Genomic DNA, 16,957 nt, shown 5'->3' on the forward strand with positions numbered 1-16,957 from the left:
TGGACTGGGTGGATCTCCTTGCAGTCCAAGGGACTCTCAAGAGTCTTCTCCAACACCACAGTTCAAAAGCATCAATTCTTCGGTGCTCAGCTTTCTTCACAGTCCAACTCTCACATCCATACATGACCACTGGTAAAACCATAGCCTTGACTAGATGGACCTTTGTTGGCAAAGTAATGTCTCTGCTTTTTAATATGCTATCTAGACAGTATGTAAAATAGATAGCAAATGGGAATTTGCTGTATGGGTCAGGAAACTCAAACAGGGGCTCTGTATCAACCTAGAGGGGTGGGATGGGGAGGGAGATGGAAGGGAGGTTCAAAAGGGAGGGGATATATGTATACCTATGGCTGATTAATGTTGAGGTTTGACAGAAAATAATGAAGTTCTGTAGACCAATTATCCTTCAATTAAAAAATAATTAAAAAAAAATCTGAATCCAGGCAGTATGATTACAGATCCTAACCTCTGAACTGTCCTCTAATTTTGCACAAGTCAATGTCTATCTCCTCCACAAAGCCTGCCAATGCCCGTTCATAGGGAGTTCTCCACCCCTCAAAATTTCTGTTTTCTTAACCTCTTGTTTGCCAGAACAGTTAATAATCTACCTCTCCCTATGCTAAACAGATTATGAATATCTTAATTGCTCTCCAGGTGTTTAGCAGTGAATCATGAGATCTGGTTGGAGTCCAAGAAATACTTGATGAATAATGCTACAGATGAAGCTGGATCTTATCTGTCGACTGCCAGAAACCAAGGTTGAGATGATGTAGTCCATTCAGTGCCTTAGTGGGGACTGTCAAGATAGAGGTATAGTTTAGCAATCCAGATGTGTGACCTTAAGTAAGTTTCTTAAGCTTTACTTGTGCAATGGTGTTTTACCTGCAATGGTGCTATAACACACTGTGGGGAGGACCACTGTGAAGGTGAGATATTGCTGATAGCCAAGTGCAAGGACATAAAGATAAAGAATTACCACTACTTAGAAACTCAAAATAAACTTGGATTCAACTGGAGCAGTGGTTTTCAACTGTGTTACCTGAGCTGAACTTAAAAATAGCTATCCAATGCTATACCTAACCCAGAGGGAGGAGTAAGAAGGGATGAATAATAAGTGGATGCAGGGTCATGGATGGGGCTCCCAGAGGCTGCTCTGTAACTACAGAAACCTGTTCTCATAGATTTCATATGCAAACTCACTCCATGAACTTAATTTTGCAAATAAAGAATTCAGTTATGAAGTTAGTTTTAACAACACTGTTTGATCCCACTCAGAAAACTACAGACAACAATGTTTTCAAGTCAATAAAAAGTTGCTCTGTTAGACACAGGAGGACTTATGAGGGTATGAAGTGTGTATTATTAGTAAGACAGATTGCCCTTTGGGGAATACAAGCAGCAAAGAACGCAGTGCAGAAGACTGCTCAGCTTCCTAAGCCATAGAATTTCTTGACCCTTGCCTCCCTGCCTTTCTGAGAAGTGGTTACTGCCTAACTACTGCCACATTCACAGTGAAAACTCAGTTCCCAATACCCTGCAGAAATCAGCTCACTTCCTTACCTACATCCCTCAGCACTCCAGGCCTCAGATCTGTACATGTCTCAATTCCAAGGAACTCCTCCTTCCTTCCTCAAGGACTGTGATCCATGGATGTTTCTTTATCTTCTAATAATCAGACACTAAGAGATATGCAATCCATCTTGGACTTCCTGGGCTCTCTTCATGAATGAAATCAATGACCACCTACACCAACTCTAAAGGACCTTTTCCACAATTGGTCCAATGGACTGGATCTAACTATCAGTGAAAAACATTCCCCTTATTCAGACATCACCCACTCAAGTGGTTCTATTAAATACATCCATACACATGTGTTTTTTCATTTAATCCAAACCACAGCCATGAGCCTGAAAAACAACAAAATCAAATAAAACTTTCTCTTTGTTCTGATTTCCTACCAATGTGCTAGCCAGCAAAGCCAAAAAATCTAAAAGTTATTCTTGTTAACAACATGGCCCAGCAGCCCATGATTTTTTAAATTTTTTCTTTCCCTCTCAACCTGTTCTTTTAATGTACCTCTCACTATTCTTCAAAAGAATATCTTAATAATCTGCACAATGTTGATACTCTTCCGCTGATGCTGTTTTACTGAAAAATAGAAAAGTAACTTTTCCTAAATATCTCTACTGCTGCTGCTGCTGCTAAGTCGCTTCAGTCGTGTCCGACTCTGTGCGACCCCATAGACGGCAGCCCACCAGGCCCCGCCGTCATCTCTACTCGACAGCAACAAAAGAAGGGAAAGACTTACAATGACAGCAAGAGTAAAACCGACTACTTATTATGGTGTTCAAAATTTTCTTTTAAATACTTCCACATAAACAATTTGATGCACGGAGAGTGTGCTACGTTTAGGTTGATACAAATTAAGCACCCCAAGGGTCCAGATCAGTGGTCCTCAACTTTAGATCCATAAGAATCATCCAGAGGGCTTGTTTTACACAGATTAGTGTGCCCTACTCAAAAATTTCTGAATCAATGGATGGAGAATGCTGGAGATTTTGCAAGTACCTAAATGATGTTGATGGTTGCTACTGCAGGGCCACTTTGATAAACATTGTACTAAACATCTGAAATTCCCTAATCAAGGGTCCACATTTTATGTATAGAGTAGTAGGCAAATTGCACGCCTGATTCAGAAGTCTACACACCTGGAAGGAGGGGTGCCTATAGCAAAAGTTCTCCAAAGAGTGCTACCTAAATTTGTCAGAGGATTTGTAAATGAACTAGCATTAATGGGCTCTATGATCTTGTCACCATTTTCTCATCTGAAAAATCAGAAACAGCCCATCTCACCTATTACATTAGGGTATTTTGAGGAGGACTTTAAAGAATGACTGAATGACAGGCTGGGAATTATAAAGCATAGACATCATGATTACTCAGAAACTTATCCAGGCAGCAAAGGACATCCTATAGGCACAGTAAGCATCTCCGATTCATCAATGACTTGCTGAGATTATGTTTCTTCTAGGCAGAGGAAATTAAAGGGAAAAATGAGGGCAAGCACCTTTGACATGACTCAATATGTTTCATTGCAATATATTTGTAATGTACAAAAATATTTTTTAAAATTTCTTTTCTTAGTCATGCTTTTTTTTTTAATTGCTCTCTATTCATAACTCCTGCTTTAAAGAAATTCATTGACTATTAGGTTTACAGAAAAAATACATAACTAATTAGTGATGTCTCAAATACTGAATAAAATTTCATTCCATGAAACACTTATTAAGTATTTCAATGAACTGCATAAATTAAATCCTTCACTTGGTTTTGATTGTTCATTATGTGTCTCTAAGATTTTAAGCTTATGATCCTTTCTTTAGTAAGTCACACAATTCATTCTTTTGTTAACAGATGTACTTACTGGGAGTCCATGTGTTACAATTTGAAAATTAAAAAATAAAACAACTGTGACTTGTGAATTGTAATTACTGTGTAACTTTCTGTGAAAATAGAGTCCTAAGGCCAACAGGAATAATCCTATGGATGTGCTTGTGCTTTAGGGAAATGTGACCTGCAGACCAGATTTTAAACTTTGTGACAGCTGCATGGCATCAAAGTTCTGTCACCTCGCGGCCCCCCCCCTGAGACTGGCTCTGCGTTTCAGCTGCTTCAGTAATAAAATGGGCTTAGCACATACCATTGGTTCAGTTCAGTCGCTCAGTCGTGTCCAACTCTTTGCAACCCCATGAATCGCAGCTCACCAGGCCTCCCTGTCCATCACCATCACTCAGGCTCACGTCCACTGAGTCGGTGATGCCATCCAGCCATCTCATCCTCTGTCGTCCCCTTCTCCTCCTGCCCCCAATCCCTCCCCATCAGTCTTTTCCAATGAGTCAACTCTTCGCATGAGGTGGCCAAAGTACTGGAGGTTCAGCTTCAGCATCATTCCTTTCAAAGAACACTCAGGGCTGATCTCCTTTAGAATGGATAGGTTGGATCTCCTTGCAGTCCAAGGGACTCTCAAGAGTCTTCTCCAACACCACAGCTCAAAAGCATCAATTCCTCGGCCCTCAGCTTTCTTCACAGTCCAACTCACATCCATACATGACCACTGGAAAAAACCATAGCCTTGACTAGACGCACCTTTGTTGGCAAAGTGATGTCTCTGCTTTTCAATATGCTATCTAGGTTGGTCACAACTTTCCTTCCAAGGAGTAAGCGCCTTTTAATTTCATGGCTGCAATCACCATCTGCAGTGATTTTGGAGCCCAAAAAAATAAAGTCTGACACTGTTTTCCCATCTATTTCCCATGAAGTGATGGGACCAGATGCCATGATCTTAGTTTTCTGAATGTTGAGCTTTAAGCCAACTTTTTCACTCTCCTCGTTCACTTTCATCAAGAGGCTTTTTAGTTCCTCTTCACTTTGTGCCATAAGGATGCTGTCATCTGCATATCTGAGGTTATTGATATTTGTCCCACCAATCTTGATTCCAGCCTGTGCTTCTTCCAGCCCAGCATTTCTCATGATGTACTCTGCATATAAGTTAAATAAGCAGGGTGACAATATACAGCCTTGACGTACTCCTTTTCCTGTTTGGAACCAGTCTGTTGTTCCATGTCCAGTTCTAACTGTTGCTTCCTGACCTGCATACAGGTTTCTCAAGAGGCAGGTCAGGTGGTCTGGTATTCCCATCTCTTTCAGAATTTTCCACAGTTTATTGTGATCCACACAGTCAAAGGCTTTGGCATAGTCAATAAAGCAGAAAGAGATGTTTTCTGGAACTCTCTTACTTTTTCCATGATCCACTGGATATTGGCAATTTGATCTCTGGTTCCTCTGCCTTTTCTAAAACCAGCTTGAACATCTGAAAGTTCATGGTTCACATATTGCTGAAGCCTGGCTTGGAGAATTTTGAGCATTACTTTACTAGCATGTGAGATGAGTGCAATTGTGTGGTAGTTTGAGCATTCTTTGGTATTGCCTTTTTTGGGGATTGGAATGAAAACTGACCTTTTCCAGTCTTGTGGCCACTGCTGAGTTTTCCAAATTTGCTGGCATATTGAGTGCAGCACTTTCACAGCATCATCTTTCAGGATTTGGAATAGCTCCACTGGAATTCCATCACGTCCACTAGCTTTGTTCGTAGTGATGCTTTCTAAGGCCCACTTGACTTCACATTCCAGGATGTCTGGCTCTAGGTCAGTGATCACACCATCATGATTATCTGGGTCGTGAAGCTCTTTTTTGTACAGTTCTTCTGTGTATTCTTGCCACCTCTTCTTAATATCTTCTGCTTCTGTTAGGTCCATACCATTTCTGTCCTTTATCAAGCCCATCTTGCATCTTGGTATCTCTAATTTTCTTGAAGAGCTCTCTAGTCTTTCCCATTCTGTTGTTTTCCTCTATTTCTTTCCATTGATCGCTGAGGAAGGCTTTCTTATCTCTCCTTGCTATTCTTTGGAACTCTGCATTCATATGCTTATATCTTTCCTTTTCTTCTTTGTTTTTCGCTTCTCTTCTTTTCACAGCATCACCCATCCCCAAATCTCTGAGTCTAGTATGATGTTAACTGCACTTGTTATCCATCTTTACTACTGAGCATTCATTGGGAATCCATCTCAACGTAGGAAAGTTTTAAAGAATAATTACAGAACATATAATATTGATCTTAGTATTTTTCTTTTTATTCTTTCAATCAGTTGAGTAAATACTAAAATTTCCTCTGATCAAATTATGGAATGTATGAATGAAGGTTTAATATGTCTAAAACTGACACAAACTTTGCACTGTGTGGAAGCTCTTTTATGATGCAGGTCTTTACGGGGAAATTACCAATTCCGCAGGATTATAGAAATTGCTTTAAAAAAAAAAAAAAAAAAAAAGCCTTCCTTGCCCACTGTATAGAATTTACTATTAAACTACCCATGATTCTTAAAAAATAATAATACCCCAGTTACAGCCTGACTATTCGCTCCATATAGGAAACAAAGTATTTAATGATTGACTAATGAAAGGATGCAACAAAAGAGTAATTTATCTAACTTTAGAAGGAATTAGGGGCTTCCCAGGTGGTATTAGTGGTAAAGACCCCTCCTGCCAATGCAGAAGACATAAGAGACATGGGTTTGGTCCCTGGGTCAGGAAGATGCCCCGGAGGAGGGCATGGCAACCCACTCCAGTATTCTTGCTTGCAGAATCCCATGGACAGAGGAGCCTGGCAGGTTATTGTCCACAGGGTCCCAAAGAATCACACGTGACTGAAGCGACTGAGCATCACCCATGCAAGAAGGAATTAAGTACTAGTGCCTTCCTTAGACTGTGAGAGGGTTTTGTTTTTATCCCAAGAAGCACTGCTAACATATGCCTACTTGACAGGCCTAGTCAATACTAGATTTAGATTTTTTTCTGGAAATGGTTAAGTATAAATCATAAATCAATTCTAATCATAAAAGTTGCCATCAAAAGAAACTAGAAAAACAGCTTCAGCCTCTAAAAGAAAAAGATTATAGTGTAATAACTGTTCATGAATATACAGAATAGCTTTTGCAGGTCTATTTGTTTATGCTCATCTGTTATATCATCATGGGTATCTTGTGAGTTGCTTTGCTTATTAAAGAAATTTATTTCTTAGGGATTATTGGATTTATGTTACTAATTTTTACAGTATTCTTTAATAGACCAATGTGATAGAAAATTTTACTAAGAAGAAGATTATCGAATTAAGTCACTAAACAAATGTACCTGCTTCTTCAAGATGATGCCATCTGCTTGTTTCATTGTCCAGGTTGGTGACAATAAAGACGACTCCTGGGAAGTTACTGAGCTATTCTTTCTGCAATCAGGGTCGTATTTCTAGTCTTTATCATCTAAGTTGATGTTGTACCCTCCTTCAGGGTTCTTGGTATAAAGAATTCATCAGACTGAGAGAAAGCAAAGCATGCATCTTTTTAATCTGCCTCTTGAAGATAAAACAGAGACTGTCTCATTAACACAGTTATCTCCTCTGCCTTGACACTGGCGCACAGGGAGCTTGACAGTATGTGGTTGCTCCCGGTCATTAAAACCCCAGGTAATAATGGCACACATGCCAACTGCTTGTACTGGCAGACAACGTTGTTTCGTTTTTACATCATGAAAATCATTATCATAAAAATGGCACTTTATGGAACACTATAATGGCATTTCCTAAAAGCCAATGGCACCCCACTCCAGTACTCTTGCCTGGAAAATCCCATGGACGGAGAAGCCTGGAAGGCTGCAGTCCATGGGGTCACTGAGGGTCAGACACGACTGAGCGACTTCACTTTCACTTTTCACTTTCATGCATTGGAGAAGGAAATGGCAACCCACTCCAGTGTTCTTGCCTGGAGAATCCCAGGGACGGGGGAGCCTGGTGGGCTGCCGTCTATGGGGTTGCACAGAGTCGGACACAACTGAAGTGACTTAGCAGCATGTAATTGTTTACTTCTTGATATTGTCATCTTAAGAAACTGTCAAGGTTTACAGCCACTCCAAGAGCTTCATCTAAGATTCCTTTATATCAGTAATAAAACTGGCATTCATTCCTTGCATTTCTTTACCAATAAAAAAAAAGCACCATATGTTGACCTGGGAGGTATAGGCATTACGTTTATAGTGTACAGAGTTATTTGAGCAAGAAATTATAGTCAAATTCCTTTTACTTTTTTTCCCAATTCATCTTTTTAGGGTTTTGACAGTTGGCAGATTTTCTTAAGTCAGGTTGAATAATGCAGTGTTTGAAACAGACCTGCAAGGGAAAACACAAGCCATTTTACTGCACACACTCAACTCTATTTTAAAAACAAAAATAAACAGAAAATCTAAACCTTTCAACTTGTTCTTAAAACTATCTTTGACACAGTGAAATATCTTAATTGCTCAGCTTCCCCCCTTTACAAATATCTCAGGAAGGTTTAAGTATGGAAAGTTGAAAGTACTCACATTAAATCAGATGTTATTCGTTATTCAAGTCCCAATTTGTCAGATTTCTTGTAAGTTCTTTTGTGTTAGTACTATAGTACTGAGGAATTTTAAAATACTTGTATAAATAATCTAAGGAGAAAGAATTATTCAGATATTTTGCCCAAGTCCATTCATAAAAGAGCTTTTACACCCACCAAGCCATTTTGAAGGTAACTTGTATATAATAATCACCCTAATCTGGTACCAAGATGTTTTCCTACAAAGAGAGAACTTTTGGTCTTGGGTTTTTATTCGAGCCTCTTTGAATGAATTATGTGAATTACATACTGGCTAAGGTTTGGGGCACTTTCAGTGGAGCACTCAAAGTAAGAGGAACAAGCTTCAATTCAGCGCCTTCAGGCAAAAATACAAATTTATGTACAACTGGAGTTTGAGCAGAGAGCATGTGGTTCAAACCTCAAAAAATTCTTGTGTAGTTGTGAGAACTGGCTGTGAGAAACCCAGGTAAAAATAAGGCACATTTTATGCAAATGTACAAACAGGGTATGTACTACTTAATCTCTCTCTCACTGTACAACAAGTGCCTTTTCTATCTTATGTTTCCAGTAATGTCTCCATTTTTGTGATTTTAGAGAACCTTGGGCATAGAAGTAGGGTAAGAGGCCCAGGGTGAGTGTAAATTGATATTGCCTTAGCTGTGAGGGTAGTGAAGGTGAAATCACAACCAGGAATGACACTTAGAAAAACATGATAATGATATGCTTTCAGGTATGGGAATTGAGTAAGCCATGGGGTATTGAATGAATGTATTAGAAATTCCTATCCTTCATGGCATTTGAAAATGGATGGTAAAAGCTCCTTTGTTTATGCAATCTTTAAATATTTAGACAAAATGTGAAATTCAAACAATACTGTTTGGTGTTACAGAAATCAAATATAACAACTGATTTTTTTTTTCCTACCCATGGTATCTGGAATGTCTGTAATTGGATATATGCAATCAAAGTGACTATTTTCATATCACAATAAAAAAAAAAAAAACCTTGAACTTATTTAAGGCATGAATGGGCTTCCCAGGTGGCACTAACGGTGAAGAACTCACCTGCCAATACAGGTGACATGAGAGATGAGGGTCCGATCCACGAGTGGGGAAGAGCCCCTGGAAGAGGAAATGGCAACCCACTCCAGTATTCTTGCCTGGAGAACCCTTTGGACAGAGGAACCTGGCAGGCTACAGTCCATAGTGTCACAAAGAGACACAACTCAAGTGACTTAACTTGCACACAAGTCATGAATAATCCAAGGCATCTGTTAGATGCTATCAATATTATTTTTATATATTTGCATATTCTCATTCCTCAGAGGAAGAATCAATGTTTTATAAGATAAAAGTAAACTACTAGTACAGATTTTCTGTAAAGTAACATGGATTTCCAACCCCATCCCCCATATCACTATGGTTTTTGCTCTAAAAAAATATTCTTCTTGGTGCTATCAGATCTTCCTCCTGGCATGACCATAATAACAAATGGTATACATTTATTTAGTCTCAGAAGAATTCCAGAAGATTTTTCCCAGGTGAAAAACAAACAGCTTGCTTCAAACTACCATAGTTCTTTTAGCTGGATTACTATGAACAATCTTATGATTTAGAGCATATGTCAATCGATAGCTTTAATAAAATACATATTTTGGATTAAAGACATGAAAGTAAGACTCGAAACCATACAACTCCTAGAAGGAAACGTAAGTGGTAAATGCCTTGAAATCGGTCTGGGAGATGATTCTGTGGACTTAACGCCAAAAGCAAAGGCAACAGAAGCAAAAACCAGTAAGTGTGGCTATATCAAACTAAAAACTTTCTGCAGAGTAAAGAAAGCCAACAAAATGAAAAGGCAACCTTCAGAATGGGGAAAGAAATTACTTGCAAATCATGTATCTGATGAGTTAAAGACCAACCTAGGCAGCATATTAAAAAGCAGAGACATTACTTTGCCAACAAAGGTCCGTCTAGTTAAAGCTATGGTTTTTCCAGTAGTCACGTATGGATGTGAAAGTTGGACTATAAAGAAAGCTGAGAGCCAAAGAATTGATGCTTTTGAACTGTGGTGTTGGAGAAGACTCTTGAGAGTCCCTTGGACTGCAAGGAGATCCAACCAGTCCATCCTAAAGGAAATCAGTCCTGAATACTCGTTGGAAGGACTGATGCTGAAGCTGAAACTCCAATACTTTGGCCACCTGATGCAAAGAACTGACTCATTTGAAAAGACCTGATATTGGAAAAGATGGAGGGTAGGAGGAAAAGGGGATGAGAGAGGATGAGATGGTTGGATAGCATCACTGACTCTATGAACATGAGTTTGAGTAAGCTCCGGAAGTTGGTGATGGACAGGGAAACCTGGCATGCTGCAGTCCATGGGGTCGCAAAGAGTCGGAAACAGCCGAGCAAATTAACTGAACTGAATATCCAATATATATAAAGAACTCATACAACTCAATATCAACAAATAAAACAAACAATTTGATTAGAAAGTGGCCAGAGCATTTGAATAGACATTTCCCAAAGACATATTGATAGCCAAAAGGCACATGATAAGATCTGCAACATCACTTAATCATTAGGAAAATGAAAATCAAAATCACAGTGAGATATCACCTCTCACCTATTAGGATGGCTGTTTGCAAACAGACAAGAAATAAACAAGCGCTGGCAAGGATTGAAGAAAAGGAAAACCTCATCCATTTTTGGTGGGAACATAAAGTGGTGTAGCCATTATGGGGAACAGTATGGAAGTTCTCAAAAAATTAAGACTCTTATTAGTACTCTCTGGTCCAGCAATTCCACTTCCGGATATTTATTCAAGAAATAAACAACACTAATGCCCAAAGAGATATGAACCCACATGTTAACATCCACATTACTAATATTTACAATAGCCAAGACAGAAACAATATGCGTATCCATTGATGAATAGGTAAAGAAAATGAGGTGTACATATAAATAATACTACTTTCGTAAAAAAGGAGGAAATGCTGCCATTTGTTACAACATGGATGAACACTGAGGGCAGTACGCTAAGTGAAACAAGTCAGACAGAGAAAGACAAGCGCCATTATGATCTCACTTATATGTGGAATCTTAAAAAAAAAAAAGATTTCAAATACCGAGAACAGATTGGTGGCTGCCAGAGGTTGAGAATGGGGCAGTGAAGGGTGGGTAGAATGAGTGAAAGAGGTCATATGGTACAAACTTCCAATTTTAAAATAAGTCCTGGGGTAGTAATGTACACATAGTAACTAGAATCAATACTATGTTGCATATTTAAAAGCTGCTAAGCAGAACTCAAAAGTTCTAATCACAGGAAAAGAAATTTTGTAATGATATATGGTGATGGATATTAACTGGATGGATATTGTGGAGATCGTTTTGCAATATATTCACATATTGAATCATGTATATCTGAAACTAATATAATGTTATACATTTATTATACTTCAATATAAAAAAAAATCATATCCTACTTAAAAAACAGAAAAGCCAACCCACAGGTGCTTGGGTCACATTCATTAGCAGAGGAAGTCACTGGAATTTATTCAAGGCCTGATACAATTTCAAAAAGTTATTCTCGTGAAAAAGAAAAGACTCATGTACACCGAGGAGCTCTTGAATGTTACCTAAAGTTTGTGATGACTGTGTGATTAAAAATGCACTAAAATCCTAGGCAGCTTTCAGGCTGATCTAGGGAGAAAGATGGGAGAGATCATCAACATTTTCAATCATGAACGAAAGTGGTATTCGGGGAAAGAGGTAAGTGAGGGGAAAGCCAGGTAAGTGAGAAGGAAAAACGTGTGGCTAGACAAGCGATTAAATAGGAAGGGGAACTTCCTCAGACTTAAAAGACTACTGCACCCAAGTAGATGAATCAATTTTGAAAGCTACTCCAAATGGTCACCACTGGCAAAACAATGGTTACAAAAAATATAGATAAGAGACGACACAATTTTGAATTCTGGTAGACAAGTGGATCTGGAAAACCAAATAAGGACATTTAAAAAAAATCACATGTAAAGAGTGAGATAGCACTGATTGTGGTCATTCGATAAAACTAATACAATGGAATCTAATTAGAGTTATAAAGTGATCAGCTTGAGAGTATAACTTAAATTTAAAATAGTGTTTAAGACTCCGTTGGTAAGGACAATCTCCCTTGACAGTACAGAAGATGGCACAAAGGGTCCTAAATGACAAATGACCTTTATTCACACCTTATAATTCTCACACAACATTCAGAGGTTAATAGATAACATTCCTTAGGCATGCACAAAATCTCTGCACCTACAAATGCAGAGATGTATTTGCACATCATTAACCATAGACTCTTCTCAATGCATCCTCCACACCAAGGGGGCATGATGAACACACACACAAACACACTCACACACATGAGACATCTGAGTCTGAATTAAAGAACATGATCCATTGCTCATTCCCTTTAATGATGGATAAAATTCTTACCCCCAAATAGTGAGGAGTATCATTTGCATTCAACACTTAGTTCCTTGCTGCTGAACAGATGCATAATGTCTATTTACATTTATCAAACATGAGAACAACAGAGGCGAGTACAACCGAACAGCATTTTATAGGAACCTAGTAAGAAAATTGACTTTCATGAAGCCAAGCAATCACCTTACAAAAAAATCTCTTGGGCTATAAAATTCATTTAAATATTCTATTCAATTTAAAGTATTTCTTTAATAACAATTTAATATTTCACAAGATTAAGCACCATCTCACTATCAATTGTTTGCCTTTGGAAGTTTTATTTAGATTAAATGAGCAACATATAAAAATATTTTGTATTAGTTAGGTATTTTAAAACCTTAAAAAATTATTCACAATTCAGAGAAAGCTTATTTTAATCCAAAGGTGCCATCATGGCCCATTTTTGCCCTAGAAGTAACATATTTCTCATCAAAATGAAGCATGATAGCAAAATCTGTTCACCTAATGGAGTCATCACTGCTCTTTTTTCTAGTTAAGACACTTTTTCAGTGAGTTTAAGTTCTGGCAAAATCTGTTTCGGTTCATTGGGCTTCATTATCCCTTGAGTCACATAATTAAATGATCACATGAAATAAAAACATGGCAGTGCCTATCAATCAAAAGAGGTCTGTGTTCTCAGACATCAAGAATCAAAATGTCAAGAAAGATTGATTTTATAAGGGCCCCAGTTGCCACTGATGTGACAGCGATTTCAGTGACTAAAAAGGTAATTCACTAACAAGACCTGTAAGAATTTGTGACTCTGGTTGGCCATGCCTTCTTCAGTTCTTTACAACTCAAGTTTTAATGTCATATTGTCAATTACATGCCATACTTCTGAGAGGAAAAAAGCAATATATAAAACCATCAGTGACACTCAGATAAAATTAACAATAACAATTTAATTGTCATTTTGCCAACAGGATTGTTTTAATGACACAACCTAATCAAAGTAACATGATTGCAATCATTCATAGGATACTATGTCAGAAGAACTTTTCAAACCTTAAATACACATTTCTGCCTGAAGATGCTCTAGACCTTCCATTGTCGGCTTTGGCTTCCAGCTCTGTTTGTTACACATTCATTACATCCTGTACTCAGGAAGAAGGAATATTTAAAACAAACTTCTTTTCCTTCTAACTATTGCAGCTGCTTCTACCAAGCAATAAAAGTTGCTAGAGAAATCATATATACACATACATGTAAAATTAGGGAAACAAGCTGCTTTATTGCCTCGACTTAAAATAAGCTCAATCAGTAGAAAAGAAAAACGTTATAATATACAGCTTGATGAGCAGCTGAAGACAAGAATATACTCAGACGCAATTCTAGAATTCAGGATATCTTACTCAGGGTTTGAATGAGACGAAAGACATTTCTCCTCTTAATTTTTCTAAACCACTGAATGAATAAGTGAAGTTTATGTGGGGAATGCAACCCAAAATAGACAGATACATAAAATGTACTTAAATATGATTCTGAGACTTTAAGGCAGAAAATGCAACATCTTGCTCCTGTTTAATTATAATTCATAAAGTGCTATTTTATAAATGCTAATTTATGAGTTCAAGGTTAAAAGATACTTTTAATAAGTCAGCAACAAAATTTAACTCAATGTTAACAATTACTCTTTAGGATAAAAATATCAACTGTATCGCAAAGCAATAATTAGAAGCTAGATTAATGAAATTATAAAGATTAAAATCAAGAGGCATATTATCTAACACTTCACAGGTCAAAGGAAAGAAGACACTGAAAAGTTTTTTTTTTTTTTTTTTTAAATAGCCTTACTTTTGACGGTCGCCGTCCGGGTACAGTTGTAAAGGATAGCCAACTCTCCAAACACTTTACCAGGACCCATTGTGCACAGCTTCACGCCTTCTTTTGTAACTTCAACCTTACCATCTAAAAAGAAGAAGGAAAACATATCATTTTGATTTTCTCTCATGTTTTATTTCATATGTTGCATTTCTAAGATGAGAGAGGAGGGCCAGGCTCATTTTCAAAAATACAAAGCAGTTACCAACTAAAACAAAATCATCCTCAAGATGCAATGCAAGAAATGCAAATCTTGTCCTAAATTATTTTTTCCTAAATTAATCATTGATAAGATTAGAAAGGAGACTAAAAGAAAACACCAAAAAAAAAAAAAAAAAAAAGAAAGGGATAGAAATAAAAAGTCAAAATGTGAAATTACTCCAAATGTGATATTAGAAAACTCTAGTAATTCCAATTTTAAAGTCATTTTGAATTTGCAAGGAAAAATTGAGTGCATATGTTTTCTACAGCACACTTCATATTGGGAATTCTCCTCTGAGTAAGGCAGCTATTATGCAAAGGGAAATTACTTTGACCCTTGGGCATTATTCAATTGCAGCTCACAGTATCTTTTATTTTTAAACATCTTATCCAACTGGGCCAAGACTGTTTTATCTGCTTCTCAGCCCTGCAACATGGACTGTAAGGAAACCAAACTACTGGATACAAAGGTTGAGGGGAAAGAAAGAGACACTGGGACTGTCGATATTCTACAAAAGATTTGGAAAATGAAGCGCTAAAGGAGGAAAAACTAAGGAAAAAGCGTACACTGGATATATATTGGTGCCTGAAAGTAAGGAGGTGCTATTCATGAAGGAAATTTTAAATATATATATATATATTTTAAAATTCAAAGCTATGAATTCAAACCTTTCATCACCTAATATAATGGGGGAATAAATAACAAGGCAACACAGTCTATTCTATACTTTATCTTACCCTTTATTACTCTTCCCAGTTACTTAGCTACAGGCTGCAGAAGGGAAGCCTAATGCTTGGCAGTGGCTAGTGACTGAAAGGAATTAATGCTACCAAGTTTGTCTGAATGTCAGGCCTTCATATATTGTCTCCATGAATTACCCCCTTTAGTCTATATGCTTCCTGTAATATTTAACTTTCTAGAGCTTTAGCTTTACATTTACTCCTTCCTTTCTAAAAATCGACCCACTTTTACCTAAGAATAATATATTTATGAAATCACAGAATTGTTCAAATATGTAAGATAAAATCTTATATATTTAAAAACTTTAAAAAGCTGAATTCACAACTGATATAATGTGCCACACACACCAGCCGTGAAGCAAACTTAGAAGTGATTATGCATTTACACAGAGTAGGGAATGGCAATCCACTCCAATATTCTTGCCCGAAAATTCCGTGGAGAGAGGAGTTTGGCAGGCTACAGTCCACAGGGTCGCAAAAAGTCAGACGTGACTGAGCAGTCACGTGTAACAACACATTTACAAAGGAATTCCAAGTATAGACTATACAGACTAAGTGGGTCACTTAAAAAAATTAAAAATAAGACAGTCAAAAGTTTACGGCATACACTCAATGGTTCCAATGCCTACCTAAGCAACTTCCCTTAAAGTACTTAGCTTCATCTTGAAGCCACCCTCTTCATTTACATTCCTTTCTTTTTCCCTCTGTGTCTAAAAACAAGATTTGTTTTAAATGGAGTCCAGGTGCATGGAAAGCAGGTGGGCCTGTATGTGGTGGTTTTGGTTTTGAGGGGACAGATGTGGGGAAACAAATAAGGAAAAAGTCAAATAGGCAGAATACTTAGCACACTTAAGCAGAGGCTTACAGCCCTCAATAAATGGCCCAGTATGGAGGTTTTTATATGCTTATAATTTGATATTAACCTTAAGAATACACTGTAATGACACTACCTCAGATCATCATTGTGAGTCCCTTCACTGTACAGCAGAAACTAACACAACAGTATAAAGCAATTATACTCTAATAAAAAATAAATAAATAAAAACAAAAAGCTCCTAATAGTGTTCTAGACATTTTCCATTATTTTGCCTGGCTAAACTCAACAATGACTAGAGGCTATTAGGACTGTTACTTGAGGTACTAAAAATAATCCAAAATGTAGTTAATTTATATCTTCTATTCCTGCTCTTTTTATTCATTTTTGCTTTTTTTTAAAAAATGTGATACTATATTGGTATTGTTTTTACTATGCCCTATCTCCACCAGGAAAGAAAAATAAAGAAACATTCAAGTTATTTTTATCTGAACTCTGCTAAACTGTTAAAGTTGTTTGTGTGAGAGGTGTTAGAATATTGGGTTAAAGAAAGCCTGATGGTTATTTATAGTTTCACCTGACTCTTGATATCACTCCTGCCATTAGCACGAATAGTTGAAAGCTTTATCACAGCAACTTGAGTGTACTTTTTATTTTACTTCAGGTACCACATGCCCATTTATGATGTAAAATGGGCTGAGTCATGAGTCCTAAATTTTGCCACATTGAACAATAATTAACCGACCTCTTGCTCTTGGGCACTACAATTTATGTACCACTTGAGGGAGATGGTCAGTAATAACAGATCCATAGTGAAGCATCCATGCTGCTGCTAAGTCACTCAGTTGTGCCCAACTCTTTCTGACCCCATGGACTGTAGTCCA

The 16,957-nt window shown here is 37.5% G+C and overlaps 1 protein-coding gene across 28 annotated transcripts in view; it reads right to left on the reverse strand.

Moving 5' to 3' along the window:
• The window catches only part of PRKG1 (protein kinase cGMP-dependent 1), a 1,681,227-nt gene that overhangs the window by 875,779 nt on the left and 788,491 nt on the right, over positions 1 to 16,957 (reverse strand). For all 28 annotated transcript variants that reach the window (XM_055561124.1, XM_055561106.1, XM_055561119.1 and 25 more), the window contains one exon: positions 14,291 to 14,404. In XM_055561124.1, coding sequence (XP_055417099.1) covers positions 14,291 to 14,404 — 114 coding nt within the window. Of the gene's footprint in view, positions 1 to 14,290; positions 14,405 to 16,957 lie in introns of those variants that run through there.

The sequence above is a fragment of the Bubalus kerabau genome, chromosome 22, assembly GCF_029407905.1.
Source record: "Bubalus kerabau isolate K-KA32 ecotype Philippines breed swamp buffalo chromosome 22, PCC_UOA_SB_1v2, whole genome shotgun sequence".
NCBI lineage: Eukaryota > Metazoa > Chordata > Mammalia > Artiodactyla > Bovidae > Bubalus > Bubalus kerabau.